Source organism: Eschrichtius robustus, chromosome 4, assembly GCF_028021215.1.
Source record: "Eschrichtius robustus isolate mEscRob2 chromosome 4, mEscRob2.pri, whole genome shotgun sequence".
NCBI classification, from domain to species: Eukaryota; Metazoa; Chordata; class Mammalia; order Artiodactyla; family Eschrichtiidae; genus Eschrichtius; species Eschrichtius robustus.
In genome coordinates, this window is record NC_090827.1 from 119,323,780 (window position 1) to 119,342,163 (window position 18,384).

An 18,384-nucleotide genomic window follows, 5' to 3' on the forward strand; every position below is an offset into this window, starting at 1 on the left:
GTTTGTTGTTTAATATAAATGACATTATTTTCATTTTCTCTCTCAGTAAAACAGATACCATTCCCATCTGGTATTCCACTGCAAGCTGATTCTGCGGTTTCTGAAAATGTGATACAGTCTATACCAATAACAGCCATATGTTCTGGTGCCAAAGAGCAGATAAAAGGAGGAGGAGGAGAAGAAGAAAAGAAGATGAAAGAGAAAATTGAAAAGAAAGGTATTTTTGAACAGTTGAAGTTATTTGGCACTTGACTGGTTTATCAGATGTCAGCATTTTTGATAATAATAATGGTGTCAGGAAGAAAGTTCAGACTTTTATGAACTACAGTCAGGAACAATAGGATAATGGAACATAGAATCTGGGCCCTAAAGGATGACAGGATAAGAGTGTGGCATTTGAGGTAGAGGGACCAGCATAACTAAAAACAAAGAGATTAAGTATAGAGGCCTATGTGTAGTTTGGTATGACTGAATTTAGGTGTATATATAGGGGATAGTTTCAGAGAAATCACAGGTAGAAAGTTAGCTTAGAACCAGTTGTGAAGATAGGAAAGGGATATTCCAGTCAAAGCAGAATTTCTCAACTAGCATGGGGGTGTTGAAGTTTTAGGAACCCATTAAGATATGAAGTGCAGAGTATATCACAGTCCACTTAGGCAACTAGAGTAGAAATCTTAGAGTCAACCTTAACTTGTCCCTGTCCCTCAATTTCATATTTAATTGGCTACCAAAGCCTATACAAGCATACCTCGGAGATATTGCAGGTTCAGTTCCAGGCCCCTGCAATAAAGCAAATATCACAAGAAAGCAAGTCACAAGAATTCTTTGGTTTCCTAGTACATATGAAAGTTATGTTTATACTGTAGTCTGTTAAATGTTCAATAGCAGTGTGTCTAAAAAAAATAATGTATATAACTTAATTAAAAATACTTTATTGCTAAAACATGCTAACCATCATCTGAACCTTCAGCAAGTCATCATCTTTTTGCTGGGGGAGAGTCTTTTCTCAATGTTGAGTGCTGCTGACTGATCAGGCTCATGATTACTGAAGGGTGGGGTGCTGTGGCAGTTTCTTAAAATAAGACAACAATGAAGTTTGCTGTACTGATTGAATCTTCCTCTCACAAACTATTTCTCTGTAGCACATATGCTGTTTGATAGCATTTTACCCACAGTAGAATTTCTTTCCCAATTGGAGTCAGTCTTCTCAAACCCTGTCATTGCTTTATCAACTAAGTTTATGTAATATTCTAAATCCTTTGTTATCCTCAGCAGTCTTCACAGCATCTTCACCAGGAGTTGATTCCATATCAAGAAACCACTTTCTTTGCTCATCCATTAGAAGCAACTCCTTATCCATTAAAATTTTATCATGTGATTGCAGCAATTTAGTCACATCTTCAGGCTCCACTTCCAATTCTAATTCTCTTGCTATTTCCACCACATCTGCAGTTCCTTCCTCCACTGAAATCTTGAACCCCGCAAGTTATACATGAGGATTGGAATCAGCTTCTTCCAAACTCCTGCTGCTGTTGATATTTGACCTCTTTCCATGAATCACAAATGTTCTTAATGGCATCTAGAATGGTGAATCCTTTCCAGAAAGTTTTCAATTTAGTTTGCTTAAATCCATCAGAGGAATCACTATGTATGGCAGCTATAGCTTTAAAAAATATATTTCTTAAAGAATAAGACTTGAAAGTCAAACTCCTTGATCCGTGGGCTATAGCATGGATGTTGTGTTAACAGGCGTGAAAACAACCTTAATCTCATTGTACATCTTTATGAGAGCTCTTGGGTGACCAGATGCATTGTCAGTGAGCAGTAACATTTTGAAAGGAATCATTCTTGTGAGCTGAAAGTCTCAACAGTGGGCTTAAAATATTTTGTAAACCATGTTGTAAACAGACATACTGTCATCCAGGCTTTGTTGTTCCATTTATAGAGCACAAACAAACTAGATTTAGCATCATTCTTAAAGGCCCTAGGATTTTCAGAATGGTAAATGAGCATTGGCTTCAACTTCAAGTCACCAGCTACATTGGCCCCTAACAAGAGAGTCAGCTTGTCCTTTGAAGCCAGGCATTGACTTCTCCTCTTGCTATGAAAGTCCTAGATGGCATCTTCCTCCAGTAGAAGGCTGTTTCATCTGCATTGAAAATTTGTTGTCTAGTGTAGCCACTTCATTAATTGTCTTAGCTAGATCTTCTGGACAACTTGCTGTAGCTTCTACATCAGCACTTGCTGCTTCACCTTGAATTTTTATGTTATGGAGATAACTTCTCTCCTTAAAGCTCATGAACCAAGCACTGCTAGCTTTAAACTTTTCTTTTTGCAGATTTCTCATCTCTCTCAGCCTTTACAGAATTGAAGAGAGGGCTGTGCTCTGGGTTAGGCTTTGGCTTAAGGGAATGTTATGGCTGGTGTGCTCTTCTATCCAGGCCACTAAAACTTTCTCCATATTAGCAATAAGGCTGTTTTGCTTTCTTATCATTCATGTCTTCACTGGAGTAGCACTTTTAGTTTTCTTCAACTTCTTTGCATTCACAACTTGGCTGTTTGGCAGAAGAGATCCAGCTTTTGGCCTATCTTGGGTTTCGACATGCCTTCCTCACTAAGCTTAATCATTTCTAGCTTTTGAACGTGATGAATGTGTGACTCTTCCTTTCACTTGTACACTTAGAGGCCATTGTAGGGTAATTAATTGGCTTAATTTCAATATTGTGTCTCAGGGAATAGGGAGGCCCGAGGAGAGGGAGAAAGATGGGTTGGCTGGTTGGTGGACAGTCAGAACACACACAACATTTATTAAGTTCAGCATTTTATATGGACATGGCTTGTGGTACCCCCAAACAATTACAGTAGTGACATCAAAGATCACAGCCACAGATCACCATAACAAATATAATAATAATGAAAAAGTTTGAAATACTGTGAGGATTACCAAAATGTAACACAAAGACACGAAGTGAGCAAATGCTGTTGGAAGAATGGGGCCAAGAGACGCTTGATGCAGGGTTGCCACAAACCTTCAATTTGTAAATAATGCAATATCTGCAAAGTGCAATAAAGGGAAGCACAGTAAAGTCAGGTATGCCTGTAATTCCTACCACCGCAACGTATCTGGAGCACAGCTCTGTTCCTCCATTTTGTTAGGTGCTACCAGGTAGTTCAGGTTCTCATGAGCTCATCTAAATTAATGTTCAAGCCTCATTTTTTCTAGTCTGTCCTTCCATTGCTGCTAAAGCTATTTTTCTAATCATAAATCTGACTTCTTTTTTATTTAACTTTCCTTTATTCCTTTCTGGACTTCATTTCCCCAGGCATGTCTAAAAATGTGCTTTTATAATTCATTATACATGCCTCTCATAGTATTTAAACTCAGTTAACATTTTTTTGGAAAATATAAAATGGCTCAGGGATCTGTGAGCTAACCTAAGCCATTTTTAGCACTTCTCAGTTCCTTTTGGTAAGCATCAGTAGCCTCTGTTAGAAGTCGTTAGGGGCTGTACATCCTCTCCTACATAACTTCACCACTAGGTGGTATGGTTACAAAGAAAGCAGTTCAGACTAATTCTTTCACTTTATGAATTTTATTAAGTAGGCACAAAACAGTCATGCAGCCTGTTCTTATAAGTTTGGTGAAGTCCATCCTCAAAGAGGATGCGTTACTGTGGCTGCGGGGTCAGTCAGCCTTCTAGTCAAATAAGACAACAAAGTCTTCCTTTGGAGGAGGAGGGAGCACACAAAACCAAATGGAGATCTAGGTCTAGAATGCCTCTGTTCAATAGAACTTCCTGTTCTGTATAGCTGCATCATCCAACACAGTAGACAATATCCACATGCAGCTATTAAACATTTGAAATGTGTCTAGTATGACTAAAGAACTGAATTTTTAATTATTTTAAATTTAAATGTAAATAGCTCTATGGGGTTGGCAGCTACTGTATTGGACAGTGCTGGATTAGAAGGCTGTTCCATTGGTGTTTGGCTGATAAGATTGCCAGATTCCAAAATTCTGCTTACACAAGGGTTGTGGCACCCGTACAGTCTTTCTATACTGTCACTTATAAGCATCACTCATTTGTTAATGAAACATTTCTAAAATCCCTAACGATGACTAACAAAGTTCTTGGTATAGATTTTGATATTTGCAATCACCTCTGGAATGTGAATTCCTGATAAAGGTATTTCAAATGCCTAGAGAGTAAAGTTTAAAAATGTATATGAAAATAGCTATATTGTGCTGTTATAGTAGTATGTATGTAGTATTTTAAGATAAATATATAGTTTATCACTCAAAGATAACTACTAAGATTTTTGTAGTAATTTTATATATATATTTCTATATCATTTGGGCTTTTACTCTTTAAAAAAATCTTTGCTAATATGTTACATGGAAAATGGTATTTTAAAAAAATTTGCTAATGAAAGTAAGAATTGTCCATTATTTTAAACTAGCTCTGCCTCCTCTTTTATAAACTATCTTTGTGTAAACTGTGAATGTTTTTTACACAGAATCATCTATTCCTACTCCAGGCAGAATTATTCTTCTCTGTGCTTCTATATTTCTTTGTGTATGTAATATTTATCACATGTTCACTGTATACATCTGTATACAGATGTATAAAAGAGATTTTTAGTGCTTGGCTAGCATGGGCCACTCACTTTTTTCAGTGCCTTAGATCTGAGTAAATATTTGTTCAAAGATAAAACAAAGAAATAGTTAAGAAACAATGTTTTCAAGCCATAATAACTTAATCTCTACAGATTGGGAGGTAAATAAGTTTTTGTTTTGTTTTACATTTTTTTTTCTGCCAGAGAGGCTAAATGTAAACTTTAAGAATATGAACTCTATACAGGTTGCATTTTGACTCAATGGCTAAAGTAATCTTACGCTAATAAGAGTTATATTATCAGCATTTAAATAAAAGTAGAATTTTATAAACATAATCAGAATAAAATGTGACTCTCTAGAGTCACAGTAAATCAAATCTTAAAGGGTTTTCTACACTTCTGTTTCAGGGAAAGGCAAATTTTCTCTTTAAAAGGTTATTTGCTGGCCATAAAGTCTCTGTTACAACTACTCCACTCTGTCGTAGTACCAAAGTATCCATAGACAACGTGTAAATTAATGAACATGATTTTGTTCTAATAAAACTTTTTGACAGGCAGTGGGCTGGATTTGCCCTTGAGCTATAGATTACCAACACCTACTCTATGTCTTTAACTAGAGATATAGACAGTTAATTCAACAGGGAAATAGCTTAAAAAGGGTTCAAATATTGTGACATGAATAATTCTTTCCTTTGTTATTTAAATGAAGATAGGAGATAAACACTCATTTTTTTTTTCTTTTAAGCTCATCAGCATCAATGCTATAGAGATTTTCATAGTGTATTTTTACTTCTGATGTTTATCCATTTGTAAATATTTTTAGGAGAGAAAAAGGAGAAAAAACAACAGCCAGCAGGAGGAAGTGCTGACTCTAAGCCTATTGATGTATCCTGTCTGGATCTTCGAATTGGTTGTATCATCACTGCCAGAAAACACCCTGATGCAGATTCTTTGTATGTAGAAGAGGTGGATGTTGGAGAAACAGTCTTAAGAACAGTTGTCAGTGGCCTGGTGAATCATGTTCCTCTTGAACAGGTAATCTGTATAGCTAAAATTATTTCTACATATACATTTCACCTTCATTCCCTCTTTCTTAATGTTTTTTCATGTAATTTTGTATCATACTGCACAACATGAGCCAGTATTGATTAATTCAGTTGATTGGTTTGAATGTAATGAATTCCACCAAAAAGTGCATAAAACTACCAAAAACTTGCAAAAGATCTGTAAATTAAGATCAAATTCATGAACATAGAAGAAATATGTTATTTTTTTCTCAATTTTTAAAAATGTTTTTAGTTTGGTATTTAACATCATTGTTCCATCATGGAATTTTATTCCTTGATTTTTAAAATCATTGTTATATAACTCAGAAAGCACCAATCTAAAATTAAGAAAGCAAGTTTTATTTCTTTATAACTCAAGAAATATTTTCATACCTGAAGAGGAAAGAGGAGAGGGGATCATGAAGATTGAATGTGCAATTTTTAATGGTATTCCGTTATTCATTAAAAATTTGATGTTATGTATTTTATTATTTAGATATTTAAATGTATCTATATTTCCAATGACCGTGGAACGAATCAAAGACAGTAATAGTTTTTAATTTGCTGTTTCTAGACATCTTCTTTAGTAATTTGCATCATTTACCTATTTCCTCTGCCCCATAGTGCTTGAGACATTGCAGAGACCATAGACTTCAACATTAAAATAGTTCTCCCTCTCAGTCCTTTGCCAACTTTGTTGCTTATTGGCTTTGTGAACCTGCATAAATTCCTACATTTATTCATTCCTATTTCTAGATGCTAATATTTATTGAGTACCTACACTGTGCCAGGAACTATTCTAGGCAAGTGAATTAAAATAGAAAGATAGATAGATAGATAGGTTTGCTTAAAAAAACCAAAAGCCCTCCCTTTGTGAAGCTCATATCCCTATGAGGGAGTCAGAAAATCATAATATATAGTGTGTTAAATAGTGATAGATATCAGGAGAAAAATAAAGTAGGGAAAGAATCTAGGAAGTATTGAGGCTAGGAAGATGTTGTCATTTATATAAAGTGGCCATGGAAGACCAAAGAAAGTGATATTTAAGTAAAGGTCTAAGAAAATGAAGAAAGCAAGTCATTCTGTCTGGTGGGAAAGCATTTTCAGGCAGCCCTGAATCAGAAGTATACCTGGGATGTTCAAAGAACAGCAGGAGGCCAGTGTCACTGTAGCAGACTAAATAAGGGGAAATGTCATGGGAGATGAAATCAGAGATAAAGATGCCAAATGATATAGGGTGTTAGAGATCATTGTAAAAACTTGGGCTTTTGTTCTGAGTGAGATGAAAGCCATTGGAGGATTTTTGAGCTAAGGGGTAATATGCTCTGTCTCACATATTAGTAGTATCATCCAGTTGCTTTGTGGAGGGGAGAAAGATTGAATTAAGGAGATCAGTCAAGAAATTTCTCTTATCTGTGAAAAAAAGATAGACTTGGCACATGTGTGTGCTTTTTCTTTTTAACATTCGTTTTGTATAGGACCAGGGCTCCTTTATAACTGCTTAGGAAGTTAGGTTCATAAGGAGCCCTGGAGAAAAGAACCAACTGATCTTGAGCCAGCTCAAATTGGAAAAACTCCTCCTCATTGGAGCTTCAACTTTTTTGTTCTCATAAGTTAGACTTTTTCTTCTCTTCCAAAAGCTATCATTCACAGCCATAACCAAAGCTATTTATATACACTTCTGTATCTAACCCAACAAGTCAGTACTGGTAAGCAGTCTATAAAGTAACAGCACTTAGCTCCCCAAAACTGCATACCAAATTTTGTACATTTGTTTATTTTTCTACGGTAAAGGTCCACAGCTCTCATCTGATTCTTAACAGATTGCATCTAGCTAACCCTGTTGTTTTTCTTATACATATTTGCTATAACTTTTTTTTTGAAGTTCCCATATATGTGGCATTTTACATTTATTTGTTTGAAGAGAATAAGAATTCATGAAGACCTCCAAAAAGGGGGCCTTTTAAATTTGAGCCTTAGGCTAATTTTTTTTTAATCATAGAATTTGGGAGTAAATTTGAAGTTTAAAGAAATATTTATGTACTTCTTTAACAAATTATAGAAATAGCCATAATTGTTCATTGTAGTGTGCATAATGCTTGAATTGTTAAATGATCAGTATTTTTTAATTTAGGAAATGAACCTTGCATAGTATTGGAAATGATCAAACATATAGGAGAAAATATGTGCATTTATTTTAGTGCTAATGCTAAGCTAAATGCTTTATATACATGTTATGATTTAATCCTTGTGACAAGTCTTTAATATCATTTCCCTCCTTTTGTGAGGAAACAGGGAGATCAACTTTATACAGCCTCATTGCTAGTACATGGCAGATTAAATTCAAAACCAAGTCTGTTTCACTCAGCCATTTCTTTATTTATATTTAAGTGACATATTATTGCCTCTGCTGTTTGATCTCTAATGCATTGTCAATTTGTAGAATTTTTTTTCATGTTGATATAAGACTTCTTAATAACATAAAAGATTTTAGACACAGATAAGGATAAAAACAGCCACAAAAATAGGACATTTGATATTTAGCATATTAGATGTACCTTAATATATTCTAGATAAGATTATTCTAAATCTCTAGACATCTTTAATCATCAATTTATATTTCACACAGATGCAAAATCGGATGGTGATTTTACTTTGTAACCTGAAACCTGCAAAGATGAGGGGAGTAGTATCTCAGGCAATGGTGATGTGTGCTAGTTCACCAGAGAAAGTTGAAATCTTGGCACCTCCTAATGGGTCTGTTCCTGGAGACAGAATTACCTTTGATGCTTTCCCTGGTAAGTATTTATTAGTCATTATTTAAAATAGTTTGGGAATCATTGTTCTCAAAGCTATGCTTGGAATGTTTACATTTAAAGTCAATCCTGTAAATCACTTGTAAGACTTGACATTAAATGATCATTATTAGTGATATAATTGAGTTTATTGAGATTGACTCAAGATGGCACAACTGTCTAACTATTCCTTCCCCATGAACACTCAAATTTCATAAAACACCAGAGAGATTTTACCCTAAGTGAAATACTAATTTTGATACCTCCATAGCAGAAGAGTGTCATAAGGATAGAGAACCAATTAATGTGCTACAAAATCATTTAAGCTGTAGATTATCTCAGAGTGCAACACAGAAAGATGAAGAGATGAAAAGGGAGGGGGAAATATATAATTCTCAAAGTCGGTCTAGTAATATACTTGCACATGCTTTTACTAGACTTGAGGATTTAGAGGAAATCTCTAAGTAGAAATTCATATTTATTTTAATAATCTAACAGGAAAGTTCATTTCATATTGCTTCTTTTCTGTAGTAAAATGCTCCTGAGACGGATGAAACTTCATAATGCATGAGAACATTTCTTCAAATAGGTCTTTGAAGCAGTAAAGAAAGGATGCTTGGCAGATGTAGAATAAATATTTCTTTCATAAAAGTTGAAGACCTCATAAGAGTAAAAACAGTTAGAAATTAAAAGACTATTTACAGAGGATGTTCATTTGACTGGAGTAAGGAAAAGCAGAAATAAATTAGGGTAACAAGTAGGATTAGGTTTAAAAGTCAAAATTTATTTGGAGATGTATTTGTAAAAACAAATGAGTTTTAATGGAATAGCAAGGCTGATATGATTATATAGTCGTGTTTTTTTAATCCTATGTTAACTGTGTTTGATGAAATATTAAGACATGAAGAATTTTAACATTGGAATAATAAGATTTTAAAAAATGGATGAAAGCATGGGTAACTTCCATGAAACTCAGCTCCCACCTCCTAATAAAAAGTATACTAATCTAAAAAACATGGGGTTGTTTAACAAGTATCTGTGACTTTGAATCCACGTGTATGTCTTGAACCTTGGTAGATTGGAGATCATGATGCTCTGTGCTCTGAGAACCTTTTTTGGTAAAGCAGGTTTTGGGAAAATCCCAGGCTCAATCATTTCTCAAAGCAGCATGATAGCTTTTGGTTCTAGGAGCACACGATCACCACTCTACTTACTAGGATATCAAAACACTTTGCCAAACTTCATGCTTTTGGGTAGGCCGTCATGTGTGTACCTGACAAACCTGAAATTCTATTTCACTAAGTTGGAATGGAATGAAAATAAAAGCAAACTTTTTCTTTTAAGATTCAGCACACATTGAAGAAAAAAAACAAAAATCTTGGTTTACCCTTTCAGATTAAAATTTGCCTTCCTTTTTATTTAAATATTTAAGATGAGTACATTTTAAGTTTTATTTTTTGATATAAATTGTAGAGTCAGATGTTTAGAACTGGAAGAAATCATCTACTTTAACCCACTATTTTACAGATTTGGAAACTGAGACCCAGTAGTACTTAAGTTACTTGTTTAAGGTTATACAGAGTTTGTAGAAGGATCGAACAGTAGATGTGCCTGAATCTCTAATACGATCAGCATTTTTGTTTGTTGATTGTTGCTTGCTGTGAATTCATATGGGCTATCATTAGAGAAGGCTTATAGTTCTTCTATTTCTATGACAGCTTTCATTCCCTTATCTTATAGAATTAACAGATAAATATTTCAGCACTTGAATCAGTTGTTATTATCTGGATGTTACTGTTACGTATATTGAAATTTTTTTTTTTTTTTTTTTTTAGTTACTCAGTGATTTAGCATTAGAGATGCTAATAGCCCAGTGTGGATTTCTTGCCTTTACTATATTTTTGAATCTTCCAATCTGTTTGGCTGTTTGTGTGTTTACGTTTACATCATTCCAAAGTCTAATATTTCTTTCATATTCATAGTTTCTCCTTGTGCCTTACCACATGAATATGTAGATAACATATTAAAAAATTTGTAAAGTGAAAGGGAAAAACCTAACATTAAAGTAGCCTATGAGGTTGTTTGAATTATTCTCTTATAACTTATAAAGTGCTTAACCAAGCTGAACAGCATCGAATAATTGATAAACTTGGGGACATGAGGTCTGTTAGTACTCATCCTACTTATGCTTCCACATAGGTTACTGCTTCTGTAGCAGTAAATCTAAAAGGAAATAACAGTTAATACTATGTATGCAACAGACCATTAGTCTTATTGTTTTTTTTTTTTTTTCCTTTTCCCAGAGAGAGCCATGATTTATCAGTACTGTATTGTTCAGCATATGTTTTACATTTTAAAGCTTAAGGTGTCTGCTGGTACATTTTGATGTTCACTTGATATGCTCAGTGTCTAGAGATTTACATTTTATGTTATGTATATTAAGTGTGGTATAGAAATTGCAACTGGGGCTCAAACCTTTGAATTGCTATTTGGCCTCGAATAACTATTTTTCCAACTACAAAACCATCACTTCCATAGAGTTTAGAAGATGCCAAATCATATTTTTATAACAATGGCTAAAAACTCTCCCCACTACTTTTTAAAATCTTAAATGTGTGAAGCCATAAATGTTAGTATTTAAATATGGTAACTGGTCCCTAAAGCATCAAGCAACCGAAAACAGTATTACAGGAGACAAAGGCATTGATACCTTTTTTTTTTTGAGAATGCACTGGTTTTGGTCTAATAATAAATGAGAATTTGCATTTAGACTTCGAACTTCTAAGATCATGCTTATTTCTGTTGATATTGAGTCTTATTAGTAAATATGAGTTTATGGTTAATCTCAAAGCATGTATGATATGTGAAGGTCTTTAGCTTCTGGACCCACTTATTCTTTAAAAATAAATTGGGGGTTTTTTTTTGGTATTGAGTGATTTGAGGTTTTTATATATTTTGGATATCAGCCCCTTATCAGCAAGTTTGCAAACATCTTCTCTCATTCAGTTGGTTGCCTTTTTGTTTTGTTGATGGTTTACTTTGCTCTGCAAAAACTTTTTAGTTTGATGTAGTCCCATTTGTTTGTTTTTGCTTTTGTTGCCCCTGCCTGAGGACAGACATTCAAAAAAACTATTGCTAAGACTGACCTCAAAGAGTTTACTGCCTGTGTTTTCTTCTAGGCATTTTATGGTTTCAGGACTTACATTTAAGTCTTTAATCCATTTTGAGTTTATTATTGTATATATTGTAAGAAAGTGGTCAAGTTTGATTCTTTTGCATGTAGCTGTCCAGTTTTCCCAACACCATTTATGGAAGAGACTATCTCTTCCCCAATATATATTCTTGCCTCCTTTGTTATAGATTAATTGATGCTATGAGTGTCAGTTTATTTCTGGGCTCTCAATTCCATTCTATTCATCTATGTGTCTGGTTTTGTGGCAGTACCATCCTGTTTTGATTACTGCAGCTTTGTAGTATAGTTTCAAGTTCAGTGTAGTTCAGTTGTGACCCCTCCTTGTTCTTCTTTCTCAAAATAGCTTTGGCTATTCGAGGGCTTTTGTGTTTCCATACACATTTTAGGATTAGTTGTTCTACTTCTATGAAAAATGCTGCGGGTATTTTGATAGAGATTGAATTGAATCCATAGATTGCTTAGAGTAGTAGGGACCTTTTAGCAATATTGATTCTTCCAATCCGTGAGCACAGTATAACTTTCCATTTATTTGTGTCATCTTCAGTTTCTTTCCTCAGTGACAAAGAGTTTTCAGAGTCAGGCGTTTCTACTCCTTGGTTAAATTTAGTCCTAGGTATTTTATTCTTTTTGATGCAGTTGTAAATGGGGCAAGGATGTGGAGAAAAGGGAACCTTTCTACACTGTTGGTGGGAATGTAAATTGTTGCAGCCACTATGGAAAACAGTATGGAGGTTCCTCAAAAAACTAAAGGTAGAATTACCATGTGGTCCAGAAATTTCACTTCTGGTTATTTATCTGAAGAAAATAAAAACACTAACTCGGAAAACACACCTGTGTTCATTGTAGCAGTATTTATAATAACCAAGATATGGAAGCAGCCCAAGTGTCCATTGATAGATAAATGGATAAAGAAGATGTGGTGTATGTGTGTGGTGTGTGTGTGTGCACGTGCACATATGCACGCACACACATACACAATGGAATATTACTCAACCATTAAAAAGAATGAAATCTTTGTGGACCTTGAGGGTATTATGCTTATTAGTGAAATAAGTCAGAGAAAGACAAATACCATATGATTTCACTTTGTGGAATCTGAAAACCACAGCAAACAAAACAAAACAGAGATTCATAGATACAGAGAACAAACTGCAGTTTGATAGTTTGATAGTTGCTAGAGGGGAGGAGGGTGGGGGGACGGACGAAATAGGTGAAGGAGGTAAAGAGGTACAAACTTCTGGCTATAAAAGAAGTAAGTCATGGGGATGTAATGTATACATAGAGAGTACAGTCAGTAATATTGTAACAACTTTGTATGGTGATGGACAGTAAATGATCTTATTGCAGTGGTCAGTTCATAATGTATAAAAATATCTAATCACTGTGTTGTACACCTGAAACTAATATAATTTTTTTTAATTAAAAAAAAAAAGCCTGTCTATATTTGATTCTCTTCCTTAAGACCTATTTCAATCAGGCTTCTCTCTCCACTCTTCCACCATAATTGCTCTGGTCAAGATCATCAATTTACTCCCTGTAGCTAAATCCATGGCTAGTTAGTTCTCAGTCCTTTTCTTAATTAACTTTGACTTGGCTTCTGACACCACACTTGCATGGTGGTCCTCATGCTTCATTGGCTGCTCTGCTCATCTCCTTTGCTGATTCTTCCTCACCTCCCTGACCTCTTAATTGGAATACCTCAGACCTTGATCCTTGACCTCTTCTCTTTTTCCATGCTTGGCCTCTTTTTCTTTCCATGTTCATTCCTTTGGCTATTTTATTCAGTCACTTGTCCAGCTACCTACGAGACTTCTTCACTAACATGTCCCAGGGGTGAAGAATGTATATCCCAGTCTTCTCCCTAGATTTCCCTTTTGCATACATCTTCTTCAGAAAATCCTAGTGGCTGTACCTTCTGAACATATCTGGAGTGATTCTCATCATCTCTACCTCCACCACTTTGGTCCTGACACCACCGTCTCTTATCTGGGTAATTGCAAAAGGTTTCTAACTGATCGCTCTGCTTTTGCCCTTGCCCTTCTTCCGTCTATTTTCAGTTATAGCCTACAGGGTGATGTAGGTCAGATATGTTAGTCCTCTGCAAAAAACTATTAAAAAGCTTTCCATTTGAGCCAGAATACAGATACAGGTCCTTACAATGGCCTCTCATTATTTCATTAACCTCATGTACTTCAGCTGCTCCTCAATCACCCTAGTTGAGCCACTGTCTCTTTCCCCAGGTAGCTACATGGCTTGGTCCCTCATCTTATTCAGATCTTTCAGATGTGTCATTTGTTTTATTTTTCTCCAAAACACTTATATCATCAGATAAACTGTGCATTATTTATTTTCTGCCCACATGGAAATGTAAGCATCATGAAATCAAGATTTTTGTTGTTATTATTCACTACTATATTCCAACCATCCAGAAAAATGTCAGGCATAGAGTAGGAGGTCAGTAAGTAGGTTATTGAATAAACAGAAAGAAACATACTAGTAAAACATGTTTTAAAGAACCCCCCCAAACCCTCCAGTATTTGAAGAACAGACCTGAGGATCCATCTTCTTTATTTCCAAGATCATTCCTATCAAATCAACAAACCACTTTTCTCTGTTGATTAGCTCTGTAAAATTAATTGATCCCTATTTGCAAGGTTATACTTTAGTTTTTGCATCACAAAAGGTGATAGTTACAATTATTATAGTTCAAAAGCTCAATTAATGAAACATAAAATAATTAAGTTGGTGCTAAGCTTTTCATGGTCTTGACATATCAGGGAAGCTGATGACTCTGGAATTTATGTTTATTGCTTTTTGTAGTTTTTAAACGCTGAGATGGTAGTCACAGCTTTTTACATCTGTACAAACTCCTTTCTGAGCTAGTTCCTGTTGCCTGTGTGTTTTGTTTAGATTGAGTTATCTTAAAGTAATCTCTGAATGATTAGTTCTCTTACAATACGTGTAACCATTTCCACATGGTGATTATTGGCATGTGTTTAGCAATTACAGAGACTACAGTTTTCAGCTTTAAGAACTTTTGTTGATATCATCACTTTGTTTGGATAGCCATGCCAAAAAAAGAAAGGGGGGGGGAAATTAGGAAAATAAGATTTAGAAGAAGATTATAACACATAGGGATGATGAGAGAAAGGAAAGGAGGGAGGGAGGGCGAGAAAATTAGGAAAATAAGATTTAGAAGAAGGATATAACACAGAGGAATGATGAAAGGCTTCTCTGGAAATAGAGTTCATTTTTAAAAATTGTTTAAAATATTAGGTATGCTTTTTTGTGGGAGGTGATTTAAACTTTCATTTTAAACCTGCTTTATACCTTACCAAATAGTGTATTATTGAGAAACATGAATAAACCACAAGGTTAACACTCCATCCAAGACTTTTCAACTCTGATTTATATTCAGTGATCGTAATTTGGCAAGTTTTAATTACAATCTCAAAATTTTAGTGGTCTGAATCATTATTTCATTTACTGACTCGTTCAAGTCTTGCAGCCACATTCGGAATGTTCAGGTATTGAGCCTGTTGTGTTAAAAGCAACAATCAAGAGTGGGAGGTTCTTCTCATAGTTTCTAGTTCATTTTTAGTTAAAATCTTTATCCCTTGAAAATTATTACAGTCTTATGTAAGAAGTTTAAAACCTTCAGATCTTGTTCCACAAGTGCTGGGTGACCTAGGAACCTTTCTGAGCCCAGCTTTTTCATCTGTAAGAAAAGCTTTTTAATGGTATGTATGTATTGTGAGTTTTGTGAGGTTTAACTTTTGAAACACTTAGCTACCTGCCTGGTGTTTTAAGCTCTTAGCTATTACTTTTGTGCCTCTATTTCCTCATCTGTAAAGCAGGGGTAATTAATAGTATTTATTTAGTATACTGAGAGGATTAAATGAGTAAATATATGTAAAGCACATAGTGCAGTGCCTGGCACATAGTAAGCACTATGTAAGTGTAGTGTTATGTATTATAATGATTATTATTTTCTATACATATCAGTGTCTTCCTAGATCTGACAAGCTTAAGTTTGTGCTGCACCACAGCTTGTTGTACTTGGGGCTTATGTCTGCATTCAGCAAAAATTTACCCACACAATCTGTGGTCTTGATAAGAAGCTTTTACACAAACCTGAGACAATCTGCTTCTTGAATTCATTATCAGTTTGGGAATATCTTTTTTTGGGTTCAAGGTGAGGGGATCCAGAGTTAGTACTCAGGCCCTCCTGAACAGTGTGTCTGGTCTCAGCTTTTACAGAATTCTGGAATGCCCACTTCCCCACATGATCTGTGTATAAACAAAGTAGGATTATGCTCTTAGACTAACCAATGGCTTGGTGAAAAAAAATAAAAATTTTATAGATACTTTATATATTGGAATTTTTTCTATTCTGTTTATTAATTAGTTTCTCTGTTGTCCAATCAAATAATCAAATGCTCTTAAAGGAGTAAGAAAAATCCTTATCTTTTATACTAGACAGTCTCTTCAGTTTTAGTTTCACTGCCTATTCTTCTACTGTAGATACATTATTCAATTAACTGTTCTGTCATCTCTGAAAACCTACATATCAGGACAGTTTTGTATATTTTTGCCAGTTTCAGGGTAGTTTCTGAAGAGCTAATAAAAAGATCTAGAAAGTTATATTTCTATTATTACTTAGTTATACTTAAGCAGTATTTTTGTTGTTACTTCCAGGGAAATCATTTTCCATTTGAAACTAACACTTAAGGGATTCGTTACTTCTCTTCATTGTTTCTTAAACTGATTCTTCATTTCAAAAGTTATTGAACATCCTCAGCTACTAAAATCATGTTACATTCAACTTTACTCTCTTCTTCCTCATCATTCATTAAATAGAGGGATTGCTTGGTATATTGGTAGTTTTTAAGCCTAGACCAGATATGTTCTACAATGTGTTTGTCTTTTATTGATTGTAAACTTTATAATGTGAGTTACGGTAAAGAGAGGGGATAGGATATTATCCACTTGTAAAAGTGTTGTTTGTTTCTTTTCAGAAGATAATTTATTAGGAGGCAAGGTGCTGTACTAACAGAGTAAGGGCTTTGGTGTCAAATCTCACTCTACTTGTTGATTGTGTGACTTTGAGCAGCTTATCTTCTCTGAGCCCCAGTTTCTTTATATTTAAAACTAGAGTCAGTGTTGTTCTGTGAATTGCACGCAGCAACATATATTCCTGGTGCTTAGAAAATGCTAGTCCTGTCTCCTTATTCTTCCTTTCTCTTTCCATCTCACCAAGTGGAATGGGCAGCAGATGAAACCCAGAGTAGTTATTATATTTAGCTAGATAACCCCAACATTTAAGCCATTCTCCAGTATTGTAAGAAATCTTTAAGTACTCTAGCAGCGATCTAGTCATTTATTTTTTATGTTGAAACAAATAGTAAAGCATAAGCTGCTTCTGCCATGTGTAAAAATATAACACATCAAATTATGCTCTCATCTGTTCAAAATCTTTATATGTAGTGATAAAATGAGTATCTTGTATTTTCATTCTAATCATTTGTATTTTCGTTCTAATCATTTCATTCTAATCTAATTAGAATGAATCATTCCAATTCATTGAGCTATATTACCTGTAAAACTGTTTGTTGTAAGAGTAAAAAATAATATCTTTAACGTTTGTAAGGAAATGACAAAATATTTTATTTTACCAATCAAGAATATAAATTGCCGACATCGTAAAAATAAAATAAGTGTTAAAAGTAAACGTTTAAATCCTGATCCGGCCTAAAGATCAGAAATTGTATTCAAGACAATTCACTAGAAATCTCTATGGACAGTTTATTAATATGTTAGCTATGTATTTTTTTTCCTCCCCCAACAGGAGAGCCTGACAAGGAGCTGAATCCTAAGAAGAAGATTTGGGAGCAGATCCAGCCTGATCTTTACACTAATGACGAATGTGTGGCTACATACAAAGGAGCTCCCTTTGAGGTGAAAGGGAAGGGAGTCTGTAGGGCTCAAACTATGGCCAACAGTGGAATAAAATAAAATCAAACACTTCAGTTACTGAAATACATTAGAGAAAACTTAACAATAAAAAGAAATATATTTGTCACTTGTACCTAAACTATAACTGGCTCATTTTCGTGTTATTTCTCTTCTAGACTTGAGTAGTCTTTTACCTGGTATATATTGTTTTCAATTAATTAGAGAAACACTACATTTTTACCGATGGTTTTTGATCCTTTATGATACAGGGAGGAATTTGCCTGTGTTTCATGATGATTTATGTTTTAGTGAGGATGTTGGCTAGCACATTGCTTTTTCTTTATACATTTAGGTAACTTGAACTAGATTAACATTTAGTTTCTTATTTGTAAGCACATGTTGCATGCAATTTGAAGCCCTTGTATTTTTAGTATCTGTATTATAAACGCCCTCTCCTCTTTAAAAAGAAAAGTTAGAATTTTTGTCAGGCTTATTGACTAGTCTATATTGTAATGGTATTGAAAATGACCAACTGTTGATTCTAGAGAGCCGAACAACGTGAACGCTAGGAGACATGGCATTTGAACATTATTGCTGTTGCTTACCAAAGTAACCCAGACTTATATACTTAAGGTGACTTTTTTAAAAGACTGAAACTTCCAACTGTGTAGTGAACTTATTCTTTCCATTTAACAAAATAATTAGTAATAAATTTTGACTAATTCTAAAGAATAAACACATTGCAAAGTGTTGCCAATGTAGTTCCCAATAAATTGAC

General features: G+C 34.5%; 1 protein-coding gene across 2 annotated transcripts in view; it reads left to right on the forward strand.

Moving 5' to 3' along the window:
- Positions 1-17,751, forward strand: part of AIMP1 (aminoacyl tRNA synthetase complex interacting multifunctional protein 1) — a 34,147-nt gene extending 16,396 nt beyond the window's left edge. For both annotated transcript variants that reach the window (XM_068543273.1, XM_068543274.1), the window contains 4 exons: positions 47-217; positions 5,441-5,652; positions 8,293-8,461; positions 17,500-17,751. In XM_068543273.1, the coding sequence (XP_068399374.1) occupies positions 47-217; positions 5,441-5,652; positions 8,293-8,461; positions 17,500-17,666 (719 nt within the window). In that variant the 3' untranslated portion in view covers positions 17,667-17,751. The remainder of the gene's footprint in view (positions 1-46; positions 218-5,440; positions 5,653-8,292; positions 8,462-17,499) is intronic.
- The last annotated feature ends 633 nt before the right edge of the window (positions 17,752-18,384 follow it).